General features: G+C 45.6%; 1 protein-coding gene across 2 annotated transcripts; it reads left to right on the top strand.

The window, feature by feature from the left end:
- Positions 1 to 162: 162 nt before the first annotated feature.
- On the top strand, positions 163 to 27,529 carry hpn (hepsin). Of its 2 annotated transcripts, XM_012956480.2 has the most exons (14): positions 163 to 280; positions 14,120 to 14,213; positions 16,107 to 16,186; positions 16,720 to 16,821; positions 18,258 to 18,299; positions 19,365 to 19,494; positions 20,742 to 20,864; positions 21,164 to 21,204; positions 22,380 to 22,545; positions 22,868 to 23,058; positions 24,296 to 24,391; positions 24,460 to 24,602; positions 24,777 to 24,941; positions 26,279 to 27,529. In XM_012956480.2, the coding sequence occupies exons 3-14, from the start codon at positions 16,171 to 16,173 to the stop codon at positions 26,315 to 26,317; spliced, it is 1,254 nt and encodes a 417-aa protein (XP_012811934.1). In that variant the 5' UTR covers positions 163 to 280; positions 14,120 to 14,213; positions 16,107 to 16,170; the 3' UTR covers positions 26,318 to 27,529.
- Positions 27,530 to 27,821: the final 292 nt, after the last annotated feature.

Here is a 27,821-nt window from a genome sequence, read left to right as displayed (position 1 = left end):
TAAATAGGTGTATATGTTGTTTAATATGCTTTCCTGTGTGTCCCTGTACGTGTGCCCGTGCCTGGGGAGCGTATGTGACCGGCCTGTTCCTGACAGAGACCCTGGCTGTGTGCCTGTCTGGTTAATCAGTGGCCAAGAGTCCAGCTCAAGGGGTCAGAGCTGATTTCTCATCATTTCTCACAGTCTTGTGTCCCTCTGGAGCTCTCACTCCCCTCGGCCGTCACCCGTCGTCCCTTCTGCGCTACACCCCTTGTTGGATACATGAAGGAAAACCAGAAAGGTAAGGGAACCTCCACTTCTAGGGTTCTGGGGAAAAGACAAGTGTCAAGAGGGGGGAGAATCACTGAGCTCTGATCAACTCAAGAACCCCCCATATGTCTCACACAGATACAGTGATGTGTATAGTAAGGCAAGATGGTGTCATAGGAAGAGGAAGCCCCCTGATATAAGGGGCTGTCATTGCTTGATAGTGTACATAGTAATGCAAGACAGTGTCAGAGTAAGGGACTGTGCTATAGTGTGAGTAGTTAGGCAAGACATTGCCAAGGGAAGGGACTGTAGCGTTACAGTTGGTATTACCATTGGACATGTAGGGGTTAACCTTAGGGCTGTCCTGTTTGGAATTGTTGTTCACTTTTTCCATAAAATATTCTGTGAGCCTGTCTCCTTAACAATCCAGATTAAGGCTGGACAATGCTGAATGATGGTCCCCAAAGTGACGGGTTTTCTGGAAAGTGGGTGGTGGTTGTGGTGAATTGGATGTCATGGTAATGGAATTGGCATTTGGATGTAGAAATAAGCCTATAAATGCCGGTAGGCGTGGCTAAATGAAGATATGGGCCAATAATAACCCACCCCCTCAGGATATCTAAGCAGTAGGCCACCCAATTTATAACTAATTCTGGAATTAAAATGGGAGCTGGAACCTCTTCCTTCCCACCAGGGACCATCTAGTTATGGTGGAAGCTTCATGTGATCTGATCATAAGTAAAGGAGAATAATATGGTCTTGTCTGCCTTGGGAGGCTCAGTGGGCCTTCTGGGAGTTCTGGTTTCCTCATACACACCGAAAATGTGCTGTCTGGGTAATTGGCTCCTGATGAAACGGAGTCTTGTGTAAGCGCCCGGGTCATTGCCATAGGAATGATAGATTGTGATTTATCACAGGGGCAGGGGCTGATGGGAATAAACATTCTTTGCAAAGTGCTTCAGACATGGCGGATTGGACTGGATCAAGGGCTAAACTGGGAGAAATGCCAATGTAACTAGATGTAACCATTGAATAAAAATGACCTGGCCTGGGGTGCCTCGGCAGAGTCAGTTGGCTTGCATTAAGCCCAGGGATCCTTTCAACATGCCCACAAACGATCTCGTATAGTTACTGCCCATATATAAGTATACAGGTTCTCTAGGAAATAACCACAGACTTCAGATATGGTGGAAGAACTGCAGGGTCTTCTTTTCCATCAAACCCAGGGCAGATGAGAAGCTTTGGGCCACACTGAGAAAGGGCGAAGCAAGAGCTCTGAGACTGAAGAAGATTTGTGAGCAAAAAAAAAAACGAGGATTATGGGGAATAAATAGGAGGAGGAAAAGGCAGAGCAAAAATTAGGAACGGAGAGCAGAACACAAGAAAAGTAACAAAGAATAAAGAAGATATAGGGGGGGACAAGGTTAGAACATTAGGGGAAAAGGAAGAGAAAGGGAAACTATCCCCCCAAACAATGTAGGTCTCTATAACAATATATTGCATAAACAGCTCATATGTAAAACCCTGCTGCATCTAAATAACCCATTTTCATATAAATATACTTATTTAGCAGTATGTGCCATTGGGTAATCCTAAATAGGAAACTGCCATTTTATGTACTAAGGGCCGCCCCCTGGGATCATAGGAGTCACAGTGCACACAAACAAGCCAAGGCACACATACATGCTAGGCCCCATCAGCCAATGAATGGGCAGAGTTCTGCCTGTTGCTCCCACACTACTTCCTGTTACAGTTAGAGCTGCATCACTTCCTGTCAGCTGATCTCTGAGGGAGCACACAGCCCATCACTAAATGGCGGCTCAAGGGAAAGGATATAAAAGGACAATATTTACTGATATATATATTCCAGTTTGGGGAGATTCTTTAATAGGCCACTTAATATGATATAAACTGTCTGTTGGTTACGTATTCAGCAGAGACAAATTGGAAGAGAGAAAGTAGAAGATTAATAAAGAGCAGAAAATAAAGAAGAGAGAACATAATATCAGAAAATTAGCAAGGAAGGGAGAGAACATTGAAATTGGAGAATAGAAAGGGAAGAATTGGAAGAAAGAAGAATGTTGGGGAGAGAACATTGGAAGGACAAAGATGGATGAAGGGAAGAACAGAAGAGTAAGAAAGAGAATAATGTCATTAGAGAGAAGAAGCGCGAGAGTGGAAGAGAGGGAATGTACAAGTAGTGAGGAGAAGAACAATTGGAGTTTGCTGAACTGCTCTTCCTCTTCCCATTCGGCTTTCTTTCCTGGCCTTGTGAGGAGAAGAACAACCAAAGAGTAGAACTATATGGAGGAGACAGGAGAAAAGAAAAGTGAAAGATACAAGAAAAAGATAAGAAACCTTTAAAGGGTACAGAAGGGAAAAATAGAAAGAGAAGAAGGGCTCAGAATGTCTCATGGAATGGTAGAAGAAGGAGCACTGCATAAGGCACCTATGGGTGTAGATACAAACACACTATGGTATCTATGTATCCTGCCATAGAGACACAGGAATGTTCAGCGGCTCAATAAGTGTCCAAAGATCAGTGCAACATGGGAGGGGAGTGCGCGGGGGGGGGGGGGGGTCTCATAGCTCCAATCCCCCATTCTACACTGGCTCCCAAGCTGCTTGGTTATTATAATGCCGGCTGTCTAACTCTATGGCTCAGAGCCCTCACTTACCTTGTCCTTATAAACGTAACACTCTAAGCAACCGTTGAGCAGTTGTTTTAGCTGGAGGAGAAGTGATTCAACTGCAACAGAACCGTAATCTGATTAAATACGGACTATTTAGTTGTGGGCTTCTGTACCAGCCCAAGGCCCAAGCCCAGATGCTGTAATATATAAATGTATAAGTTATTATTACATTAATTTTCATATTTTATATAAAGATCAGATTTCCGGGTGAAGGGAGGTGACTCTCTGGGAACCCTCAATATCCACAATAAACATGAGTGTTAATAGAGAAAGGGTTGTTTAAAGGAGACATATCCTATAAAAATTAAGAATATACTAGAGAATTATACTCTTCTAAATATAGAAAGATTGTGCTTAAAAAAAGTTGTGTTTTAGACTGATTTATTGAGAAATTCACCCAAAACCCCACTAGCCCCGCCCATCTGTTCCACTTCCTGCTGGCTGAATTCTCTGGATGTGCAGGGGGGGTGGCACTGTAGGATAGGAACCAATCAGCAGCTAGGCTGACCTGATAGGGAACTGAAGCCTGTCTGTGCTTGTGTGAGTGCAGGGCTGTGATTGGCTCTCCCCCTCCTACTGGGACCATAAGGACACGCCCAGACCTTATTTGAAACCCAGACAGGGACCTGAGAGGATCTATAGGGAGCTCCAATAAAGGGGCCATTGTTACAGATAGGGTTAATGTTTAGCCCAAAGGGAAACCAGCACCATGTATTATTCATAATTGCCTACAGGGTTAGGGTATTTCCATTTATCCTATATGTCTCCTTTGATCCTTTAGGCATCAATGGAATATAATAAACAAAGTACAGTTCTTAATTGGCACATAAATAAAATAATCTAAGTTGCCCAGCCTATTATCTTACATGACCCGATGTTGGAGGGTTCTGAGGCCTTGATGTTCCTTCTGGGAGTATCTTCTCCCCCTACTAATACAAACTGGGGCTTTGTTTTATACAGGTTTAGTATAGATCATATTCCACTGGAACCCACCCATTGCCAGTGATAGGTATGATATTGTTAGGGATTGGCTGCTATGGGCATTGCTGTGTATCAGCACAACCTTGTATGTAGGAGGAGTAACTGCACACACAGGGGGAGACTTAATGTTTGGGTTTGATTTTTTTACACAATAGGATCCCTCTAGATGCTGATGACCCTCTATAGTGAATAGTTCTGGACTAAAGAAGAGCTAAAGGAGGGTCCAGACCAAATCCAGGCCTGCAAAGTAGAACTTGAATAGAGTTGCCACCCAGCCGGTATTTGACTGGCCTATCCGGCCTGCTGGTAAATTTCTATGGCTGGCAACCTATAAATCCCTCCCTTCCCTGATCAGCCCTTTGTAAATAGATGGTCTTCCCATATCCCTGCCCCTTATGTCCATTCCCCTGCCTAGCCCACCCATTTCCCTGCCCTTAATGCCCATTCCCCTGCCTAGCCCACCCATTTCCCTGCCCTTAATGCCCATTCCCCTGCCTAGCCCACCCATTTCCCTGCCCTTTATGCCCATTCCCCCACCTAGCCCACCCATTTCCCTGGCCCTTATGCCCATTCCCCCGCCTAGCCCACCCATTTCCCTGCCTCTTATGCCCATTTCCCCTCGTAGCCCACCCATTTCCCTGCCCCTAATGCCCATTTCCCCACCTAGCCCACCCATTTCCCTGCCCCTTATGCCCATTCCCCCGCCTAGCCCACCCATTTCCCTGCCCCTTATGCCCATTCCCCCGCCTAGCCCACCCATTTCCCTGCCCCTTATGCCCATTCCCCCGCCTAGCCCACCCATTTCCCTACCCCCTATGCCCATTCCCCCGCCTAGCCCACCCATTTCCCTGCCCCTTATGCCCATTCTCCCGCCTAGCCCACCCATTTCCCTACCCCCTATGCCCATTCCCCCGCCTAGCCCACCCATTTCCCTGCCCCTTATGCCCATTCCCCCGCCTAGCCCACCCATTTCCCTACCCCCTATGCCCATTCCCCCGCCTAGCTCACCCATTTCCCTGCCCCTTATGCCCATTCCCCCACCTAGCCCACCCATTTCCCTGGCCTTTATGCCCATTCCCCCCGCCTAGCCCACCCATTTCCCTGGCCCTTATGCCCATTCCCCCGCCTAGCCCACCCATTTCCCTGCCCCTTATGCCCATTCCCCCGCCTAGCCCACCCATTTCCCTACCCCCTATGCCCATTCCCCCACCTAGCCTACCCATTTCCCTGCCCCTTATGCCCATTCCCCCACCTAGCCCACCCATTTCCCTGGCCCTTATGCCCATGCCCCCAGCTAGCCCACCCATTTCCCTGGCCCTTATGCCCATTCTCCCGCCTAGCCCGCCCATTTCCCTGCCCCTTATGCCCATTTCCCTGCCCCTTATGCCCATTTCCCCAACTAGCCCACCCATTTCCCTGCCCCTTATGCCCATTCCCCCGCCTAGCCCGCCCATTTCCCTGCCCCTTATGCCCATTTCCCTGCCCCTTTATGCCCATTTCCCCAACTATCCCACCCATTTCCCTGCCCCTTATGCCCATTTCCCTGCCCCTTATGCCCATTTCCCCAACTAGCCCACCCATTTCCCTGCCCCTTATGCCCATTTCCCCTGCCTAGCCCACCCATTTCCCTGCCCCTTATGCCCATTTCCCCAACTATCCCGCCCATTTCCCTGCCCCTTATGCCCATTTCCCCTGCCTAGCCCACCCATTTCCCTGCCCCTTATGCCCATTTCCCCTCGTAGCCCACCCATTTCCCTGCCCCTAATGCCCATTTCCCCACCTAGCCCACCCATTTCCCTGCCCCTTATGTCCATTCCCCCACCTAGCCCACCCATTTTCCTGCCCCTTATGCCCATTCCCACGCCTAGCCCACCCATTTCCCTGCCCCTAATGCCCATTTCCCGCCTAGCCCACCCATTTCCCTGCCCCTTATGCCCATTCCCACGCCTAGCCCACCCATTTCCCTGCCCCTTATGCCCATTCCCCCGCCTAGCCCACCCATTTCCCCAACCTGTAACATCATCATCAAAGCCGATATTGTAAAGAAAAATAGGTGGCAACCCTAAACTTGAACCCCAATGCAGTGCATTAATGGTTATATCGTCCCCTGTCTACCTGTCAGAGCATTCTGGGACTTGTAGTCCAGCTGGAGGCCAGCAAGCCCAATGGGCTCTGTAGAGATCTCTGTATGACGTCACTGTATAACAGCACTGCAATAGAGAGAGAGAGGGGTTAATGTTGTACATGTATGAGTTCCCACATTGCGCCCCCACTGCTGTTCCGGGGTCTGTGGGACGGGGTGTGTTTGGCAGAGGCCAAGCGTGTGAGTGGCAGGATGACCGCAGATCAAGGGATAAAGTCCTCTCTCCGGAGCAGACATTTCATTCATAGCTAATCATTACCCACAGCTCCCCGGTCTGGGGCTCGGGGCAAACCAACGCTGGGTGTAGGGAATGTCCCACAACAACACGTTTTTGTTTTTTACCCTGAAGGAGATTTTGGGGTGTCACAGCAGCAATGTTTGGGATTAGCCTTTGCAAGTTTAGCAATCAGTTACTCGTTTTCTATTGTTTCTAACTTGATTGCTGCTTGTTTTTATATACTGTATATATACTTGATTACCCACTTGTATGTATATGCCAAAACTCAGTAGTTTCCTACTTTATCTCTCTTACCTTCATTACATTTGGATTAAGCCGCATTGGGAGGTCCTTCTCTTTTCTACCATTTCTTTTCTTTTCTGTTAGATGAGAATCAATGTCCCAATCTGTGCACTAAAGTACTGATCTTACAGTGCTAAACTTAGCTTTCCTGAAATGTAGAGCTTTGTTGACTTTGTTGATGGGATATTTGTTTTTGCAACATACATTAAATAATATTATTGTCACTATTACTCAACGAAACACTGATATATGGAATACAGACTACTGTTTTGTGAATATGATATTTGTTTTTCATTCATTGTGAGCATGGGAATCCCTATGTGCCATAGTTTTATGGTATCTCTCTGTACAGGCTATGAGCAAACTTAGGGGGCTGTTCCTGCTGAATTGTGCTTAGTACAGGGGAATCCCTATGTGCCATTGTTTTATGGTATCTCTCTGTACAGGCTATGAGCAAACTTAGGGGGCTGTTCCTGCTGAATTGTGCTTAGTACAGGGGAATCCCTATGTGCCATAGTTTTATGGTATCTCTCTGTACAGGCTATGAGCAAACTTAGGGGGCTGTTCCTGCTGAATTGTGCTTAGTACAGGGGAATCCCTATGTGCCATTGTTTTATGGTATCTCTCTGTACAGGCTATGGGCAAACTTAGGGGGCTGTTCCTGCTGAATTGTGCTTAGTACAGGGGAATCCCTATGTGCCATAGTTTTATGGTATCTCTCTGTACAGGCTATGAGCAAACTTAGGGGGCTGTTCCTGCTGAATTGTGCTTAGTACAGGGGAATCCCTATGTGCCATAGTTTTATGGTATCTCTCTGTACAAGCTATGAGCAAACTTAGGGGGCTGTTCCTGCTGAATTGTGCTTAGTACAGGGGAATCCCTATGTGCCATAGTTTTATGGTATCTCTCTGTACAGGTTATGAGCAAACTTAGGGGGCTGTTCCTGCTGAATTGTGCTTAGTACAGGGGAATCCCTATGTGCCATAGTTTTATGGTATCTCTCTGTACAGGTTATGAGCAAACTTAGGGGGCTGTTCCTGCTGAATTGTGCTTAGTACAGGGGAATCCCTATGTGCCATAGTTTTATGGTATCTCTCTGTACAGGCTATGAGCAAACTTAGGGGGCTGTTCCTGCTGAATTGTGCTTAGTACAGGGGAATCCCTATGTGCCATAGCTTTATAGTTGTAAGAAGCCTTCTTATGTCTGTTTCATTTAAAACATATTATTATATCTACTATACTGTATCAAGGTCATATAAGGTGCCCTGATAATGATTCTCTCATTCTACACATTCAAAGCAGTAAGACAGTATACTGGATACAGTTAATTAAGGGTACATTTACCCTTTAATCTTGGGTCCTGTTTGGTGTGCTGTACTATCCGTACATAACCGCTTCAATGCATCAATGTAGTCCTTGTCCAACAAGCTTTTCTAACCCATTTGATGGATATGTGGGTGAGAATATCTGTTGGGGCTCATTTCTAGCTTATTTATTACTGTTACTACCCCAGTAGGGGATGTGGGCCCTTGTTGTTAGGTTCTCGGGCCCCAGGTACCCAAGTGTGACACTCTATAACAACTAACTTACTGCTGTCCCATTTCTAGGGCATCTCTGCCCCTGACCAGAACCAGTCCTGGACCTCGGGGTCAGCATCCTCTATTTATAATAGGGGGTTACTTTATTTATTATTATTATTATTATTATTATTATTATTATTATTATTATTATTATTATTATTATACAAGTTTCAGTGAGTCATGTGACAATAATGACATTACTAAGCTCCGATTATAACTGATAACATTTATAAATAAAATAGAATAACTGATAATATTGCTAAACTCCTTTTATAAGGATAATAATTTATAGAATAATCAGGGCTCAAGGTTTCTTTGTTCTGAGTTCTTTCACCTCAAGTGGTCTCTGGTAACTAATCTTCTCTGACAATATGTATATATATAATACACAAGAACACCCTGTAAATTATATCCTTATAAACAGAGCTTAGTGATGTCACCAGGTATAATCGGTGCTTAGTGATGTCATTTCTGTCACATGACTCACTAAAACTTGTATATTATAATAATAAAGTACCCCCTGAGGATATGAGAGGTAACCTTAGAGTTCCATGACTTATAATATCCTTATATTTTACAAAAAGGGGTACTTTATTCACTATATATTATAAGGAACTCCTCGGGGGCTTATAATATCCCTATATGTTACAATAGGGGGCACTTTATTCCCTATATATTATAAGGAACTCCTCGGGGACTTATAATATCCCTATATGTTACAATAGCGGGTACTTTATTCCCTATATATTATAAGGAACTCCTCGGGGGCTTATAATATCCCTATATGTTACAATAGGGGGCACTTTATTCACTATATATTATAAGGAACTCCTCTGCGACTTATAATATCCCTATATGTTACAATAGGGGGTACTTTATTCACTATATATTATAAGGAACCCCTCGGGGGCTTATAATATCCCTATATGTTACAATAGGGGGCACTTTATTCACTATATATTATAAGGAACTCCTCGGGGACTTATAATATCCATATATGTTACAATAGGGGGCACTTTATTCACTATATATTATAAGGAACTCCTCGGGGGCTTATAATATCCCTATATGTTACAATAGGGGGCACTTTATTCACTATATATTATAAAGAACTCCTCTGTGACTTATAATATCCCTATATGTTACAATAGGGGGCACTTTATTCACTATATATTATAAGGAACTCATCGGGGGCTTATAATATCCCTATATGTTACAATAGGGGGCACTTTATTCACTATATATTATAAGGAACTCCTCTGCGACTTATAATATCCCTATATGTTACAATAGGGGGCACTTTATTCACTATATATTATAAAGAACTCCTCTGTGACTTATAATATCCCTATATGTTACAATAGGGGGCACTTTATTCACTATATATTATAAGGAACTCATCGGGGGCTTATAATATCCCTATATGTTACAATAGGGGGCACTTTATTCACTATATATTATAAGGAACTCCTCTGCGACTTATAATATCCCTATATGTTACAATAGGGGGCACTTTATTCACTATATATTATAAGGAACCCCTCTGCGACTTATAATATCCCTATATGTTACAATAGGGGGCACTTTATTCACTATATATTATAAGGAACCCCTCTGCGACTTATAATATCCCTATATGTTACAATAGGGGGCACTTTATTCACTATATATTATAAGGAACTCCTCGGGGACTTATAATATCCCTGTATGTTACAATAGGGGGCACTTTATTCACTATATATTATAAGGAACCCCTCGGGGGCTTATAATATCCCTATATGTTACAATAGGGGGCACTTTATTCACTATATATTATAAGGAACTCCTTGGGGACTTATAATATCCCTATATGTTACAATAGGGGGCACTTTATTCACTATATATTATAAGGAACCCCTCTGCGACTTATAATATCCCTATATGTTACAATAGGGGGCACTTTATTCACTATATATTATAAGGAACTCCTCGGGGACTTATAATATCCCTGTATGTTACAATAGGGGGCACTTTATTCACTATATATTATAAGGAACCCCTCGGGGGCTTATAATATCCCTATATGTTACAATAGGGGGTACTTTATTCACTATATATTATAAGGAACTCCTCGGGGACTTATAATGTCCCTATATGTTACAATAGGGGGCACTTTATTCACTATATATTATAAGGAACCCCTCGGGGGCTTATAATATCCCTATATGTTACAATAGGGGGTACTTTATTCACTATATATTATAAGGAACCCCTCGGGGGCTTATAATATCCCTATATGTTACAATAGGGGGCACTTTATTCACTATATATTATAAGGAACCCCTCGGGGGCTTATAATATCCCTATATGTTACAATAGGGGGTACTTTATTCACTATATATTATAAGGAACTCCTCGGGGACTTATAATGTCCCTATATGTTACAATAGGGGGCACTTTATTCACTATATATTATAAGGAACCCCTCGGGGGCTTATAATATCCCTATATGTTACAATAGGGGGCACTTTATTCACTATATATTATAAGGAACCCCTCGGGGGCTTATAATATCCCTATATGTTACAATAGGGGGCACTTTATTCACTATATATTATAAGGAACCCCTCGGGGGCTTATAATATCCCTATATGTTACAATAGGGGGTACTTTATTCACTATATATTATAAGGAACTCCTCGGGGACTTATAATGTCCCTATATGTTACAATAGGGGGCACTTTATTCACTATATATTATAAGGAACCCCTCGGGGGCTTATAATATCCCTATATGTTACAATAGGGGGCACTTTATTCACTATATATTATAAGGAACCCCTCGGGGGCTTATAATATCCCTATATGTTACAATAGGGGGCACTTTATTCTCTATATACTATATATTACATTAAAGCAGGGAGGTTCTCGCAAAGAGTAGGATGCTTTGACAGTATTACAGTTGTAGTTCTACAATAACGAGGGTCCGGCTGAGACGTAATGCGCTGCAGTAGGCGGATCAGTATGTACCATGTTCTCGCTATGTTTGCTCAATCCTCAGTTAGCTGGAAGGGCCCTTATCACAAGTTTACCTTGCCCTTTTTCAGTGTTCCAAGCACAACTTTATGCAGCGGAACTGCCCGGCAACAGAACCCACTCACCTTTGGATCACTTCCCCTGTACTTTGGCACCGGCCCTACCGATAACTGCGCCAAGATTTGGGGGAAAATGACTTGGTCTATGTATAACCTGATATTTGTGAATTCCAGATCCAGACTAAAAGTGCTATTACAGCAGCTCTCCTGTTTGGAAATTCCGCAGCTGTCTGGTTGCTAGGGTTTTGTTTACCTTAGTAACCAGGCAGTGGTTTGAAAGAGAGGCCGATATATGATTACAAGAGGGACTGAATAGAAAGATGAGTAAGAAAAAGTAATATAATAATACAATTGTAAGCTCACAGAGTATTAGATTTGCTGCCAGGGTCAGTGACCCCCTTTTGAAAGCTGGGAATATATTGAAGAGGAAAGAAAACTATAAAAAAAATAAATAATGAAGACCAATTGCAATGTTGCTAGGAATAGAACATTCTATAACATACTTAATGTTAACTTAAAGGTGAACCACCCCTGAAGAAGTGACAAAATTTCTCCTGCGTGTCTATGCTGGGGGGTTTCTCCTGCGTGTCTATGCTGGGGGGTTTCTCCTGCGTGTCTATGCTGGGGGCTTTCTCCTGCGTGTCTATGCTGGGGGGTTTCTCCTGCGTGTCTATGCTGGGGGCTTTCTCCTGCGTGTCTATGCTGGGGGTTTCTCCTGCGTGTCTATGCTGGGGGCTTTCTCCTGCGTGTCTATGCTGGGGGCTTTCTCCTGCGTGTCTATGCTGGGGGCTTTCTCCTGCGTGTCTATGCTGGGGGTTTTCTCCTGCGTGTCTATGCTGGGGGTTTCTCCTGCGTGTCTATGCTGGGGGCTTTCTCCTGCGTGTCTATGCAGGGGGTTTTCTCCTGCGTATCTATGCTGGGGGCTTTCTCCTGCGTGTCTATGCTGGGGGTTTTCTCCTGCGTGTCTATGCTGGGGGCTTTCCCTGCGTGTCTATGCCTGGGGGCTTTCTCCTGCGTGTCTATGCTGGGGGCTTTCTCCTGCGTGTCTATGCTGGGGGTTTCTCCTGCGTGTCTATGCTGGGGGGTTTCTCCTGCGTGTCTATGCTGGGGGCTTTCTCCTGCGTGTCTATGCTGGGGGGTTTCTCCTGCGTGTCTATGCTGGGGGCTTTCTCCTGCGTGTCTATGCTGGGGTTCTCCTGCGTGTCTATGCTGGGGCTTCTCCTGCGTGTCTATGCTGGGGGCTTTCTCCTGCGTGTCTATGCTGGGGGCTTTCTCCTGCGTGTCTATGCTGGGGGTTTTCTCCTGCGTGTCTATGCTGGGGGTTTCTCCTGCGTGTCTATGCTGGGGGCTTTCTCCTGCATGTCTATGCAGGGGGTTTTCTCCTGCGTGTCTATGCTGGGGGCTTTCTCCTGCGTGTCTATGCTGGGGGTTTTCTCCTGCGTGTCTATGCTGGGGGCTTTCTCCTGCGTGTCTATGCTGGGGGCTTTCTCCTGCGTGTCTATGCTGGGGGCTTTCTCCTGCGTGTCTATGCTGGGGGGTTTCTCCTGCGTATCTATGCTGGGGGGCTTTCTCCTGCGTGTCTATGCTGGGGGCTTTCTCCTGCGTGTCTATGCTGGGGGCTTTCTCCTGCGTGTCTATGCTGGGGGCTTTCTCCTGCGTGTCTATGCTGGGTGTTTTCTCCTGCGTGTCTATGCTGGGGGTTTTCTCCTGCGTGTCTATGCTGGGGGTTTCTCCTGCGTGTCTATGCTGGGGGCTTTCTCCTGCGTGTCTATGCAGGGGGTTTTCTCCTGCGTATCTATGCTGGGGGCTTTCTCCTGCGTGTCTATGCTGGGGGTTTTCTCCTGCGTGTCTATGCTGGGGGCTTTCTCCTGCATGTCTATGCTGGGGGCTTTCTCCTGCGTGTCTATGCTGGGGGCTTTCTCCTGCGTGTCTATGCTGGGGGGTTTCTCCTGCGTATCTATGCTGGGGGGTTTCTCCTGCGTGTCTATGCTGGGGGCTTTCTCCTGCGTGTCTATGCTGGGGGCTTTCTCCTGCGTGTCTATGCTGGGGGCTTTCTCCTGCGTGTCTATGCTGGGTGTTTTCTCCTGCGTATCTATGCTGGGGGCTTTCTCCTGCGTGTCTATGCTGGGGGTTTTCTCCTGCGTGTCTATGCTGGGGGCTTTCTCCTGCGTGTCTATGCTGGGGGGTTTCTCCTGCGTGTCTATGCTGGGGGCTTTCTCCTGCGTGTCTATGCTGGGTGTTTACTCCTGCGTGCCTATGCTGGGGGTTTTCTCCTGCATGGCTATGCTGGGGGCTTTCTCCTGCGTGTCTATGCTGGGGGTTTTCTCCTGCATGGCTATGCTGGGGGTGCAGTAACCAGTACAAGCAATAAGGCAGTGGTTGTAGTACAGAAGGCAGGGCTGGGGGGGGAACAGACGTATATATCTGGTACCCCCGGCGCAGCGCTGAGGGTTATTAGAGGGAACTGGATCCCCCTGTATAGCCGAGTGGGTGGGGGATGGGATCCAGGTGCTGTCAGGGATTCTCTCTCCTCCCATCTCCCTGGCAGCCCTCCCTCCCTTTCATCAGCCCCCCTGCCCCTGGCTGCATACCTCCCTCACCTGATCCCTGCTCCATACTCTGCCTCTCCTCTTCCTCTCTCCACCTGTCCGTCCTCTCACCTTCCCCAGTATCCCTCCCTTCTGTAGCCCCCCAAGCTCACTTTCTTACTTCTTTCCTACACTTTTCCCCCTCTTCCTGATTCCCAGTGCCCTCCCCTCTTTCTTCTGGGCCCCACTTACCATTCTGTCGCCATCCCCTTTCTTCCTGGACCCTTCCACTCTGTGTGTCTCGCAGTAGCCTTGCGCTCCCTCTCTCACGTCTCTTTTCCCCTAATTTCAGTGGAATGGTTCCCCGTGATCCGCCGCCACCTCGGCTGAGATTTGAGGGGAAGACCTGTCCCCTCTCCTGAAGCTGGAGGAAGTCACCCTGCCAGGTAAGTCCATATAACTGCCTGATGGGGAGAAATAGCCTTTACTGCCAATGCTATTCATAGGAAAATAGGATCCTATTAATCCTATTAATGTGTGTATTAGACTATACCAGAGAATCAATATATAGTGAATAAAGTGCCCCCTGTTGTAACATATAGGGATATTATAAGTCACCGAGGGGTTCCTTATAATATATAGTGAATAAAGTGCCCCCTATTGTAACATATAGGGATATTATAAGCCCCCGGGGAGTTCCTTATAATATATAGTGAATAAAGTGCCCCCTATTGTAACATATAGGGATATTATAAGTCCCCGAGGAGTTCCTTATAATATATAGTGAATAAAGTACCCCCTATTGTAACATATAGGGATATTATAAGTCACAGAGGAGTTCCTTATAATATATAGTAAATAAAGTACCCCCTATTGTAACGTATAGGGATATTATAAGCCCCCGAGGAGTTCCTTATAATATATAGTGAATAAAGTACCCCCTATTGTAACATATAGGGATATTATAAGCCCCAGAGGAGTTGCTTATAATATATAGTGAATAAAGTACCCCCTATTGTAACATATAGGGATATTATAAGTCACAGAGGAGTTCCATGACCATATAAAGGGACGAGGCTGAAGGCTGAGGGCTTTTATACAGGCCTTGGAACTCCTAGGTGACTTCTAACAACAGTACTTTATTTATTATAATATACAAGTTTCAGTGAGTCATGTGACAGAAATTATATCACTAAGCTTCGAATATAACTGATGACATCACTACGCACTGTTTATAAGGAAATAATTTACAGTTGAGTCCCATAGGGGGCCTGGGATGCTTATTACAGACCCGGAACAGTATTACCCTACTCTCCTATTCATTCATGACATTGTGCTCTGCCTCTACCCTTGGGTTATGTGCAGAGAGGCCCTGGAATTGTTGTACTACAAATCCCAGCATCAGCAGAAGAAAGCATGCCATATGATAATGGTCTGCGGCTGTTTCCATGGTTTGGGGCAGGGCCCCAATGTTTCCATTCAAAAACCAGTTCCCTACGAAATTGGTTTGCTGAGATGAGAGGAACCCGACTGCCCAGAGCCTTGACCCCAACTGAACCCCTGTGGGATGAAATGGAACCCCCGGCTAGGGTTGCCAACTCCAGGCAGTGAGGCGGGGCGTGACGTGGACTATGATGTAGTGATCGCCGATTGGCCAATTGCCATGTCAGTCTTAGAGAATACTGCATGGTTTTCCAAATTGGGAAAACCAGGCAGGTAGTTTTGACCCAGACAGCCCGACCCAAAACCGGACAGGTGGCAACCCTACCCCCAACTGTGAGCCTGATCCCCAACATCAGTGCCCAACCTCACTAATGCTCTTGTGGCTGAATGGGAGCAACTCCCAGCAACATCTAGTGGGGACCTTCCCAGAAGGGCAGGGGCAGTTATAGCAGCAAAGGGAGGGGCAACCCAACTGAACCCCTGTGGGATGGAACCCCGACTGTGAGCCTGATCCCCAACATCAGTGCACAACCTCACTAATTGGGCCTGATAGTCGGTCCGGGGACCGCATCAACGAGCCGATGCAGTCCCCAATCCGGTCCCCGATCTTGAACCCCTTAATGCTCTTATGTTTGGGGTCTTAATCCCTAACAGTTGTAGAGGTGCAGCAGCCCTATAACAGTAAGGATCCAGGCCTTCACAGTTGCCCCCAGCAGCTCCCCATCTTCGGTCTTGTTAGGCATCTTTTGTGTGCCAGGGGCATTGCACGTGCTCAGTGGGCTCTGGCTGAGCAGAATGAGCAGAAAAGAAGCTGGCTACTGGGGGGCATCTTTGTGTTCTCCAGTCCATTTAATCATGCCCCCAGAGTTAGTAAGTAACCTGTGCTTTGGTTTCAGGGTGTCGGGGTATACGGCAGTGTATAACACAGAGTCTGTGCGCTTCCATCTCCCATCGCCAGACATGGTGGAGAAAGAGGGTAAGTTTTCCCGTACTGATTTCAAGCAGCCGTTTAATGGGAAATCCCAGCTTACAATCAAGTCCAATTTTAAAAATAAATGAAGGGGCACCAGTGAGGCCGGGCTGATCTCCGGCAGGGCCCGCAGCGTTCCTGTTCTACACACAATGCAATGAAATGTGACCCTGTGCCTTTTATAGGAGAAAAATGAGGCCTCTCTGCTGCCCTATTCTCCCAGCTTTCCCTCAGTCAGCAGCTAATTACACATAACGAGGAAGCTGTTGGGTGTCAGTTGGCCGCGTTGGATTTTCCGTATTCTGTCGTAGTGGGGCGGGCATTAAGTGCCCTATGAATACTTCATTCTGTACATGAGAAAGGGAAACCTTATCTTTGTATTGTGTGACGCCCTCCTCCTGTTATCACTTGGATTCTCCCTCGCAACCTGTTCCCTTTGTGCCACTGGGGTAATTGTATCCCGTAACCTTTCTGCCTGCCCCAAATTGCACTTCTGCCCATTCTCTCATTGACTCCCCATTCTTTATCGCCTCCTTTAGGCATGGGCAAAGGTTGCCGCTGGACCTCGCAGAGGATTCTGGGAGTGACGCTCTGTGTTCTAATCTCATTGGCTGGAATCGGGGTCATAGCTTGGGCTGTAGGTAAGAATACAAATAACTCCCCCCCTAATGCTCTCTGCATGGTGCTAATTCAGAATTACATGAAATATTTACGGTCAAGACACACATAGCTACTTAGTAGAAGCTACTAAATGCCAGAAAATCTCCTGCTATAGACAATACTGAGAATCGCCTCTGCTAAAACACGTAGGGATAGTTATCAGTAAATGATCAGCATTGTCTGTTTTAGTAGCCGTGACAAGTAGCTGCTACTAGTAGCTCTGTGTGTCCCCTTAGGGACACAGGAGAAGTAAGGTAGGGTTGGCCAACACAGGTATTGGACCTGTTATACAGAATGCTCGGGACCTGGGAATGGTTAAATGATTCCCTTTTCTCTGCAATAATAAAACAGTACCTGTACTTGATCCCAACTAAGATATAATTACCCCTTATTGGGGGCAGAACAGCCCTATTGGGTTTATTTAATGGTTAAATGATTCCCTTTTCTCTGTAATAATAAAACAATACCTGTACTTGATCCCAACTAAGATATAATTACCCCTTATTGGGGCAGAACAGCCCTATTGGGTTTATTTCATGGTTAAATGATTCCCTTTTCTCTGTAATAATAAAACAGTACCTGTACTTGATCCCAACTAAGATATAATTACCCCTTATTGGGGGCAGAACAGCCCTATTGGGTTTATTTCATGGTTAAATGATTCCCTTTTCTCTGTAATAATAAAACAGTACCTCTACTTAATCCCAACTAAGATATAATTACACCTTATTGGGGGCAGAACAGCCCTATTGGGTTTATTTCATGGTTAAATGATTCCCTTTTCTCTGTAATAATAAAACAGTACCTGTACTTGATCCCAACTAAGATATAATTACCCCTTATTGGGGCAGAACAGCCCTATTGGGTTTATTTAATGGTTAAATGATTCCCTTTTCTCTGTAATAATAAAACAGTACCTGTACTTGATCCCAACTAAGATATAATTACCCCTTATTGGGGGCAGAACAGCCCTATTGGGTTTATTTCATGGTTAAATGATTCCCTTTTCTCTGTAATAATAAAACAGTATCTGTACTTGATCCCAACTAAGATATAATTACCCCTTATTGGGGCAGAACAGTCCTATTGGGTTTATTTCATGTTTAAATATTATTTTAGTAGCCTTAAGGCATGGAGATCCAAATTATAGACCCCTTATCCGGAAAATCCCAGGTCCCAAGTATTATTGATAATGGGCCCCATAACTATACAATATGCAATCTATTACCTCTAGTAACAATATATATAATTAAGAATAGGCTGCTAGGCATTTATACAAACCTACAATAAGCTAAACATCATATTTACATACTAAAACAAGATTATAATTAACCCTTCAGTAGCATTGCTAACTACATAACAGATTCCTATTCCCAATCCCCGTGTCATATTTAACCCTTGTGTCCTGTGGTTTCAGTGACGTACGTTTTGAAGAACGAAAACCAGAACTTATACATAGGTAAGTGAACCTTTATATGATAATACAAGGCAGGATGGTGTGTTGTTTAGGGCCCTGTACCAACCACCAGCTGCTGGAGGGGATCATGGGAGTTGTAGTTTAGTAGTAAGACTTAGACAGGAGATCTCAGCAGCAATGATTGATTAGAGGCCCAGAGAGCCAAAATAACCAAACTGAAGCCTCTTATTGTTCCCACAAGAGACGTACCTGGTCCACTGGAGCCTTTCATCTCGCAAAGTGGCTTTATTAGAGAGAGTGCAGTTTGCTGAGTGATTGTGCTGGAACAATGGCTCTGTTGATATCCGTCAGCATGAATTCAGCCCAATCCAGCAGGAACAGCCCCTTAAGTTGCTTATAGCCTTTAGAGAGTCCCATCGACTGTATTAAGCACATTCTGCAGGGGGAAAAATCCCTACAGTCACATCGGCCATGTTAGGGGTTACTGGGAATTCCTGCTGAAGGGCTGTGTGTTGGCTAGTTGCCTGCTGGTGTGTCCTGTTGAAGCAATGGATGAAGTTTGACCCACAGGGCCACCGTCAGATGGGTCGCAGGGTCCTGTTAGGGTCCCTGTTGCATTTCACAGCCTAGACAGACCCAATGGCTGCCGAATAGGGGGCACTTGTGGGGGATGAGTGAACCTCAGGCAGTTGTTTAGGTGTGACAGGGCATGGCCGGGGGTTATTGGGGGTATTAGGACTGTTCTATTTGTATGATTCTTTTTTAAAAATTGCAACCCCATTCTACATAGTTAGTAGGGTGCATTGCCCTGGGTGCTCGGGTGGGCCTTTGGCTAAAACCCTGGGTCCTTAGGGCTTTTTAAAAAGTAGCATAAGGCCCCTTGATTTCTAATAGCAGCCTCATCAGCCTACAAGCCTCAACTACCCCAAAGCTGAAATAGGAACTACCCAATTACTCTCAGTTGGCATCACTTTAAACACAAATGTCTTATAACTGAGGATGGCAAACCCTGTCTATAAATAGAGTATTATTGTCACTGAAATCTGATATATAAAAGTGTGATCACCTTCCCACGCTTCCTTTCTTTCTTTATCTTGGCTCTCCCAGTCCAGGTAAACCTGCCGGACCACCGACTGTCAGTATATGATGAGAAGGAGAAGGTATGGCGTCTGGTCTGCTCTTCCTTCTCTAACCCAGAGGTGGCGACGTTGAGCTGTGAAGAAATGGGCTTCATCAGGTATGGAAAATAACTTGGACAATAAGAGACACTTCTATCTTCAACTTGCTGCTCTGTATCATTACTTGCAAGGGGATTGTTAGCTCTGGCCCTTGGATGATGGGCACTAGCTAGGGCCAAGTTCATATTCTCATCATTTCCAGGGTGTAATCACTCATGGCAAGGCCGGCATGGCAGCAGAATCAATGTGGCTTTTTGTTTCAGTGAAATGTGTAACGTGATGATCTACATGAGCCTTCAGCGGGACCTGGAGCTGCCAAATGGCTGAATAAAGCTCTTTGGGATGGAAGAAAGGGGAAATAAAACCACCTCTTGGCTTCTAATGTTTTCAGACTGTAGGACGTTTCTTTTTGTATTGGTGCAATGGAATATCCCATATAGAAAAGCATACGTGTACATAGGCTAAAGCTAACAGGCCTATTGAGTGGACAGAATATACATTGCCAATACAATGGTTCCCCTTACTGCCTTGGCCAGGTGGGATGAAATTAGTGAAACTACAGAAGGAAAACGTAGCAACCCTACTGAGCATAGGGGGCAGAAAAAGGGGGCATATAGGTACTCAGATTCCCCAAAACAAGAAAAAGTGAAAAATGATGATATGAAATACAGCCAATAGAAAAAAAGCTCAGAAAAAAAGCTCAGAAAAAGCCGTGGAAAGTCTTAAAGAAACAGTGTCCCATAAAAGTCTAAAAGAAACAGTGTCCTATATTTTCAATATATGCAATAGTATTACAACAATAATAGCAAACAAAACACATTATAAAAATATCTGAAATATGAGCATACAGCATATATGTTTAAATGGGTACAAAAAATCGGAGCAGAACTGTATCCAGATTAGAATCGAAATCAAGGATTTAATAAAATACAACTTGGTCGGGTAAGCACAAACACAACTTGCCATTGGACCTCCCTGTTAATAAATAGGCCTGTCTGGATGGCCAGACTACTGGCCATTAGAGAGGGCTGGCAAACCTGGCGAGTCCCTAACTATGTGAGCCTTCTCCTACTACAAAGAACCTGCCCATAGCAACCTGCCTGGGGAGTGGACAATTTGACCTGCTACCACCAATGCTTTTCATTATGAATCTGGGTGTTCCCAATAGCCACATTCCCCATTCCCAGGGATTGGCTGCTACAGTTAGTAATGCCTGAGATCTCCTCCAATCAGCAGCTTATCAATAACAAGTATTAAACTTAGATGCAGATACTGTGAGAAAGCCTTTGTGTTCTTTGGGTCTTAGGTCAGTGTCTCATCAGGAGCTCCGAGTTGAAACAGCAGGAACCAATGGAACATCAGGTTATTACTGCGTGCATGAGTCTCAGATCAACAGTGCCAAGAGGCTTCTAGACATCCTAACAGTCTGGTAGGTTCCAGCAAACTGTGGGCCTAGACATATGTTTGATAGATGGGTCTCAAATCTCTAACTATGGCCAATGGCCAACCTGCCCCTACAATCTCTTAGCACTTGGGGTATGGAACCTAAATTCATGGCCATGTCCTATCATGGGGATGCTAAGAGGTCTACTTCAGTTGCAGGCACTTTGACAAGGACTTCTATTAATTAAGAGTCCACAGTTTGGGGGTGTCCCTGCACCTCCAGATCAAGCATTATTAACTGGGGCTTTTCCTCTACTCACTCTGTTTTCTTGTTTTCTTTCTTAGTGAATGTCCAAGTGGCCGGTTCCTCTCTGTACAGTGTCAAGGTAACTAGAGATGTTGGATCCAGTAGGTTAAGAGTAGGCCTAGGGAAAATGTATAATTGCTGCGCAGGCTAATGGCTAATGGTGCAAAACACAATTTGGAGGGAAATTGCCTACCTATCTACCTGATACAGCAGGGAAACCTATTGAGAGCTGATCCACTAGGGAAACCTATACTTCTTTGATCCAACTGGGAAACCTCTGCTGAACTGATCCCACAGGCAGATTCTCTGCTCTACTGTACCCATGGGAGCCATTATTGCGTAATATCGGGATAGAGTAGGGTAGGAATTAAAGGAGAAGGAAAGGCTAATAAAGAGTTAATCTCAAGCTGCAGGCATACATTCAGTGCTCTCAATAGTGCCCTTAAGTCTCCCCATATTTCTCCCATTCAGATGATCAGAAGCCTCATCAAATGCTGAGCTGTGTAAAGAAAGTTCCCATAATGCCTCACTCCTGCACCAAGAGCAAGACCAGTGTACATGCTCAGTTTGATAACTATAAGGAAGCTTCCTGCTGATTGGCTCAGATCCACTTTCCTAAGGGGGAGGAGTGATTTCTTAGCATTCTTGAGGGAGGGGGGAGCAGGAGAGAGGAGAGAGCTGCGTGTCTCTGGCACAGGAATACAAAGATACAAGAAATCCTGTATCTTTTGATAGAGGATCTGTGAGTGCTTATTTACATAGACCTTTCTGATAAAGCTTACTTAGTTTTTACCTTTCCTTCTCCTGTAAAGAAATCCTTCTTTCCCATGGCCCCACATTTGGTGGGACAGTCCCAAATGGCAAGACCACTGCAACATTGCAAGACTTTGGGTTAGACTGGGGTCTAGACTTAGAGAGACTGGGGGCATGGTCCCCTAAATTTAAGAGGTAAGGCTGAAAAATAAGAGGATCAGCTCTTCCTGGAGATAAGAAAATCCTGGACCAATCACTTTAATCAATACATATGGAACTTCAGCCAATTAATAATAGGCCAGTATGGAGACCAGTTGACGCAACCTCCTTGGAAATAAAGTACTTTCACTGATTCCTGCCTTTCTTCAGAGTTTGGTGGGATGTTCCTTCTGAAGAGCTTGGTGTGTTCATAGGATGTACCACTTGGAATGTGTCTTAGTGGGTTGGGAACACTTTCTGAAGAGTGGTCTAAGAGTGTTCTTGTACTTTGTGGATCTGCAGACTGTGGTCGCAGGAAACTGGCCGTCGACAGAATCGTAGGAGGCCAAGATGCTACCCTTGGGCGGTGGCCGTGGCAGGTCAGCCTGAGATACGATGGGGCCCATCTCTGCGGAGGATCCTTGATTTCCAGCGAGTGGGTGCTGACGGCTGCACACTGCTTCCCAGAGTAAGTAAAGAGCACTTTGTTGTTAAACCGTGCTACATCGAATCTCCTCGGGCAGTTAGCAAGCAATTGCCCTCTATGTATTAAAGATTTAGCCCTCGTTGAGTGCAAGTAAGGTAAGCATGGGGGCAGGAAGGGAAGTAGCATTGCCCTATACAATGAATACGCTTGTATGCTTATTGGGGTACTGTAATGCAGGGTGCAGTGTTTGCCATGGTCTTGTAACCCATAGCAACCTATCCAATGTTTTTAAACAGGAGATAAGCAAATGCCCCCTGTTCCAACTCTGCTTAATGCCTGAAAATGAACTTGCCTCTCTCTGCAGGAGGAATCGGATAGTGAGCCAGTGGCGTGTATTTGCGGGGGCAGTATCCCAACTCTCCCCAAGGGGCAAACTGCTGGGGGTGAAAGGCATCATATACCACTCTGGGTACTTACCCTTCCTCAACCCCGACAGTGAGGAGAACAGCAACGACATTGCCCTGGTGCATTTAGCCAGTCCCGTCACACTCTCAGGTACCGTAAATGTATTTTTGTATTGGAGAAACACTTGGGTATTTTAGTCCGAGGATTGGTGGTCTATATAAATTAAATCTCCCATCAGGTCAGGATACATGTGTTGATGACCCTAACTGGCTATGTTCCATCTGCATAGTCCGACCCTGGGTCACTGACACCCTGACTGCAAGAGAGAGCTGTTGGGCAAAAAGCCTGGTATCAGCGGTGTAAAACTGCAAAAATCTCAGAAACCACCAAAAACAAAAAAAAAATGTATATAAAACACAAAAGTTCTCAGAAGAGGTATGCTGACATTCATTTATTTTTTGGGGGTTTACATCCCCTTTAGGAAGTGTAGGGAACCATAGGGTTAAAGGAAAAGTAAGCCTTTTATTTTGAAATACCCTAAAATTACTCTAAACAGCCCCCAAAAAACATTCTCGCTGCATGCAGATTTATTTGGTTTCTCTATTACAAGCAGTTGAACTTCAGCTCTTTTATTGACTTCCTTGTCTAGTGTGTAGCTCCGCCCCCTTTTGCTTTCTAAACCCCCCCCTTCTCTCTCTGACTATGAAGACCACAAAGAGGTGCCTGCTGGGCCTCTGCTCCAATTAAAATCAATCAGGCATGCCCAGTAGGCACCTCTTTGAGGTCATCATCGGAGAGAGAAGGAGGGCTCAGCAAAAGGGGGGTGGAGCTTCACACTAGACAAGGAAGTCAGTAAAATAGCTTTAGTTCAACTAGCTGTAGTAGAGAAATGAAATAAGTTTGGATGCAGGGAGAAAGTTATGTTATTCTGGGGGCTGTACACAGTCATTTTAGAGATTTTTATTTTTAAAGTTTACTTACTCTTTAATGGCCCCTATGGCTTTAAATTCTCTAATAAGTTCTTTTCCCTTATTTACTAGATAAGAGCCTTCCACGTAGCGTGAACCCATCTGGGTAAGACAGCCCAGTGTGACCCAGGTTCCACCTAGTCTGGAGAAGACCTTTTTAGCCAAGATGGGGTTGCTATGGCAACTTGGTTTTATCAAGCAACCAATCATAATGTTCCTGCCCATAATAAGTTCTTTTACCTTATTTACTAGACAGGAGCCCTCCAGTTAGTGTGGGCCCATCTGGGTAAGACAGCCCAGTGTGACCCATGTTCCACCTAGTCTGGAGAAGACCTTTTTGGGGTGGCTATGGCAACTAGGTTTTTATCAAGCAACCAATCATAATGTCCCTGCCCATAATTTTGTTTTCATTGTTGCAGAATACATTCAGCCTGTATGTCTGCCTGCCCTGGGGCAACAGATTATCGATGGGAAGATCTGCACGGTGTCCGGGTGGGGCAACTTGCAATACTACGGTGAGTACCGAAGAATGGTTGTGATTGGTCTCTATAGTAAACACTAAATCCCTGCCTTCCCTCCATAGGCCAGCAATCGGAGATACTGCAAGAGGCGTCAGTTCCCATAATCAGCAGCTCGGTGTGCAACCAGCCCGAGTACTACATGAACCAGATTACGGGGAAGATGTTCTGTGCGGGATACGCAGAGGGTGGGATCGACGCCTGTCAGGTAATTGGTTAAGCCATGGGACAAGGGATAGGGTGGAACCAAGTGATGGAAGCAGGGAGGACTTTACTTGTTTGGTGAAAAAGAAAAATGAAGAATATGGAGTTACATTACATTAGTTGCCCTTTAAATGCACCCTGATGGCTATTTGCTGTAATGACCTCATGCTTCCTGCAGGGGGACAGCGGGGGCCCGTTTGTGTGCGAGGATACCCTGTCGCGCTCTTCTAGGTGGCGCCTGTGTGGCATAGTCAGCTGGGGCATAGGATGTGCAATGCCAAACAAACCCGGGGTCTATGCCAAGGTGGACCAGTACCAGTACTGGATCTACAGGGCCATGAAGGTAAGTACAGAGGGGGGTACAGCACCGGGCTTGGGTGCATTGTGAACTGAATTATGGGCAGAACATTCTTCTCTGTATATTTGTAATTATATTTGGGAACAAGATTCCATAGAACAGATTGTGTACATAGCGTTCCTTTTCTGTGTATTTGTAAAGGGATAGAACCATACTGGTTAGGGAGAGAGGGGCTAAAAGGAGCCCAAGAGCCCTTAACAAGTACAAGACTAGCACCGAGAGCAGAAAGTATTGACATTCCTAATGCTACACACATAGCACCTCCTTCAAACCAAAAATGAAAGACTTGTACCTTCACTTATGGCAATGTAGGCGGAGACATGCAAATTACTTCTTAATGTCCCTGTGGCCAACTACGCAACAAGAACTGTTGTTTAATAGCAGCCTAGCAGTTCAGAGCCATATATCCAAACTTGTATACAGCCTGTTTCAATCTTAGATCTCATCAGTCCTAATACTGGAACATGGCTTCTGAGAGGGCGGGACTTGCAAAGGAAAAGTGAAAGAACCATAAGGGTTAGGGAGAGAGGAGCTAAAAGGAACCCAAGAGCCCCTCACAAGTACAAGACAAGCACCGAGAGCCTTCTTGAAACAGAAGGTATTCACATCCCTAATGCTACACACATAGCACCGCCTTCAAAGCAAAAATGAAAGGCTTGTACCTTCACTTATGGCATTATAGGCGGAGACATGCAAATTACTTCTTAATGTCCCTGTGGCTGACTGTGCAACGAGAACTGTTGTTTAATAGCACAGATACAGCCTAGTAGTGCAGAGGCATATATCCAAACTTCAATCTTGGATCTCATCAGTCCAAATACCGGAACGTGGCTTTTGAGGGGGCGGGACTTGCAAAGCAGCAAAGTGAAAGAACCATATTGGTTAGGGAGAGAGGAGCTAAAAGGAGTATTCCTACGTGTTCTGGGTTTGCTATAATGTCTCCCTAAGCTGGGAGTCTTTAATCTTAAATATTAAATGTACTAATTAATAATGTGGGATCAATAAGAACACTTTTCTTTGGGAGCAGATAAGGGGGTACTCAGGAGCCCCAAACTGCCTTCAGCCTGTGTCCTCCCAATCCTACAATTCCCTGCTGCACACATAATGTCAATAAGGAAGGGAACATCCCAGTGCAATGCATTGTGGGTTATGTAGTTCCTGCATGCTGTCTGTAAGCTGTGGAGAAGTTGTTACAATCTGTAACATCAGTGTTTTAGTCCCTCCTCCCCTGCCCGGATTTCAAATGATGCAGACGGATGGATGGATTTTGGTTTGGAAGCCAGAGTTCCCCTTTAAATTGTTTCCCTTTGTGTCTCTTTCAGACAAAATCAGATGTCGCTGGGATCACAGAGTTGCCATAACTGGACAAGGAGAACCCCCAGACCGCCAAGACCCCACTCTTTCCCAGCCGGTGACCACTGCCTGCCAATCCCAGACCTTTATCTTCCACACAATGAGGAGACCAGTATATAAGAACTGCGGTTGCATTATAACCTTCTTCTACAAGACTCATATAGTCCCAGGGATGTCACACTGTATAACTACAACATGCTGCTGCAACATTACTTCTGGGAACATGAGGGGCACTTTGATTGCGCCCCCTATGGCTGAACTAAGACAATAATTGGACAGTAGATGCCTAATGATATGGATAGAGCTCTTGGGACTATTCCAAGGATGTTCCTGGTACTGCCAAGTTTCCAACTTTCATACGGAAGATTCCAACATTCAAGGTGCAAGAACACATTGCATTCTGGGAAACCGGCCTGCTGCCAACCTCCATGTTGCTGGAGGAAATAATAAGGGAATATCATGGATTTCTTTTCCTCACCACTCAGTGATGGGTTTGTTCTGGCAAATTATAATTTGGCAATTAATGACTGCATGGAAGATCCCTAAAAATGGAGTAACTGAGCCCTGAGCACTGATTGGCTCCCAGCTATACATATAAAGTATATACAGATAGGCATTTTGTAAGGAATTCTAAGTGGGACATTGGGTTTATGTGCCTTACTGTTGATTTCTATGTTCTTATTCAATCAAGCCGCTGGGTGCTACGTTGAACCTGAGAAAGTAATATGGGAGCTACTACTGAGCATGATGGGCCCAACAGAACCATCAGGCTGTGTTCCTTGCATGGGCCCAGGAATGAGAGAATATGGCCCAATCTCAACCCAAGCCCATGCAAGGAAGGCCTCGGTGCTGAAGAAACTCGGCATTGTGGTTCCCAGCAAAGTCCCCTGGGCAGGTTTGTATTTTATAGAAAAGGTGCCCTGACCTGGGGAACAGTGTCTTTAATTGGTTTATTTGTATATCTTATGTACGAAACATCTAACAATCAGGAAGGCTTTGTATATGCTGATGCCAAAACGTACTGTAAATAGCAGCCGGTGGGTAATATGGAGGTGGTATTGAGTATACGTGCGAAGGCAGCCTGGGACCCGTGGGTCAGGCATACTCAAGCCAACATACTGCCTTTGGGAACAAGTCAGTGGACTCTCTCTCCCCCCCTCCCTCTCTACCCCTCTCTCCCTCTCTACCCCTCTCTCCCTCTCTTCCCCCTCTCCCCTTCTCTCCCTCTCTCCCCCTCTCCCTCTCTTCCCCCTCTCTCCTCTCCCTCTCTCCCCCTCTCTCCCTCTCCCCCTCTCTTCCCCCTCTCTCCCTCTTTCCCCCTCTCTCCCCCTCTCCCTCTCTTCCCCCTCTTCCCTTCTCTCCCTCTCTCCCTCTCTCCCCCTCTCTCTCCCTCTCACTCTCTTCCCCCTCTCCCCTTCTCTCCCTCTTTCCCCCCTCTCCCCCTCTCCCTCTCTTCCCTTCTCTCCCTTTCTTCCCCTCTTTCCTCCCCCTCTCTACCCCTTTTTCCTCTCC

This window comes from Xenopus tropicalis, chromosome 7, assembly GCF_000004195.4.
Source record: "Xenopus tropicalis strain Nigerian chromosome 7, UCB_Xtro_10.0, whole genome shotgun sequence".
Lineage (NCBI taxonomy): Eukaryota > Metazoa > Chordata > Amphibia > Anura > Pipidae > Xenopus > Xenopus tropicalis.
The sequence above is the reverse complement of the archived record's forward strand: the minus strand, read 5'-3'. Positions and strand labels throughout refer to the sequence as shown.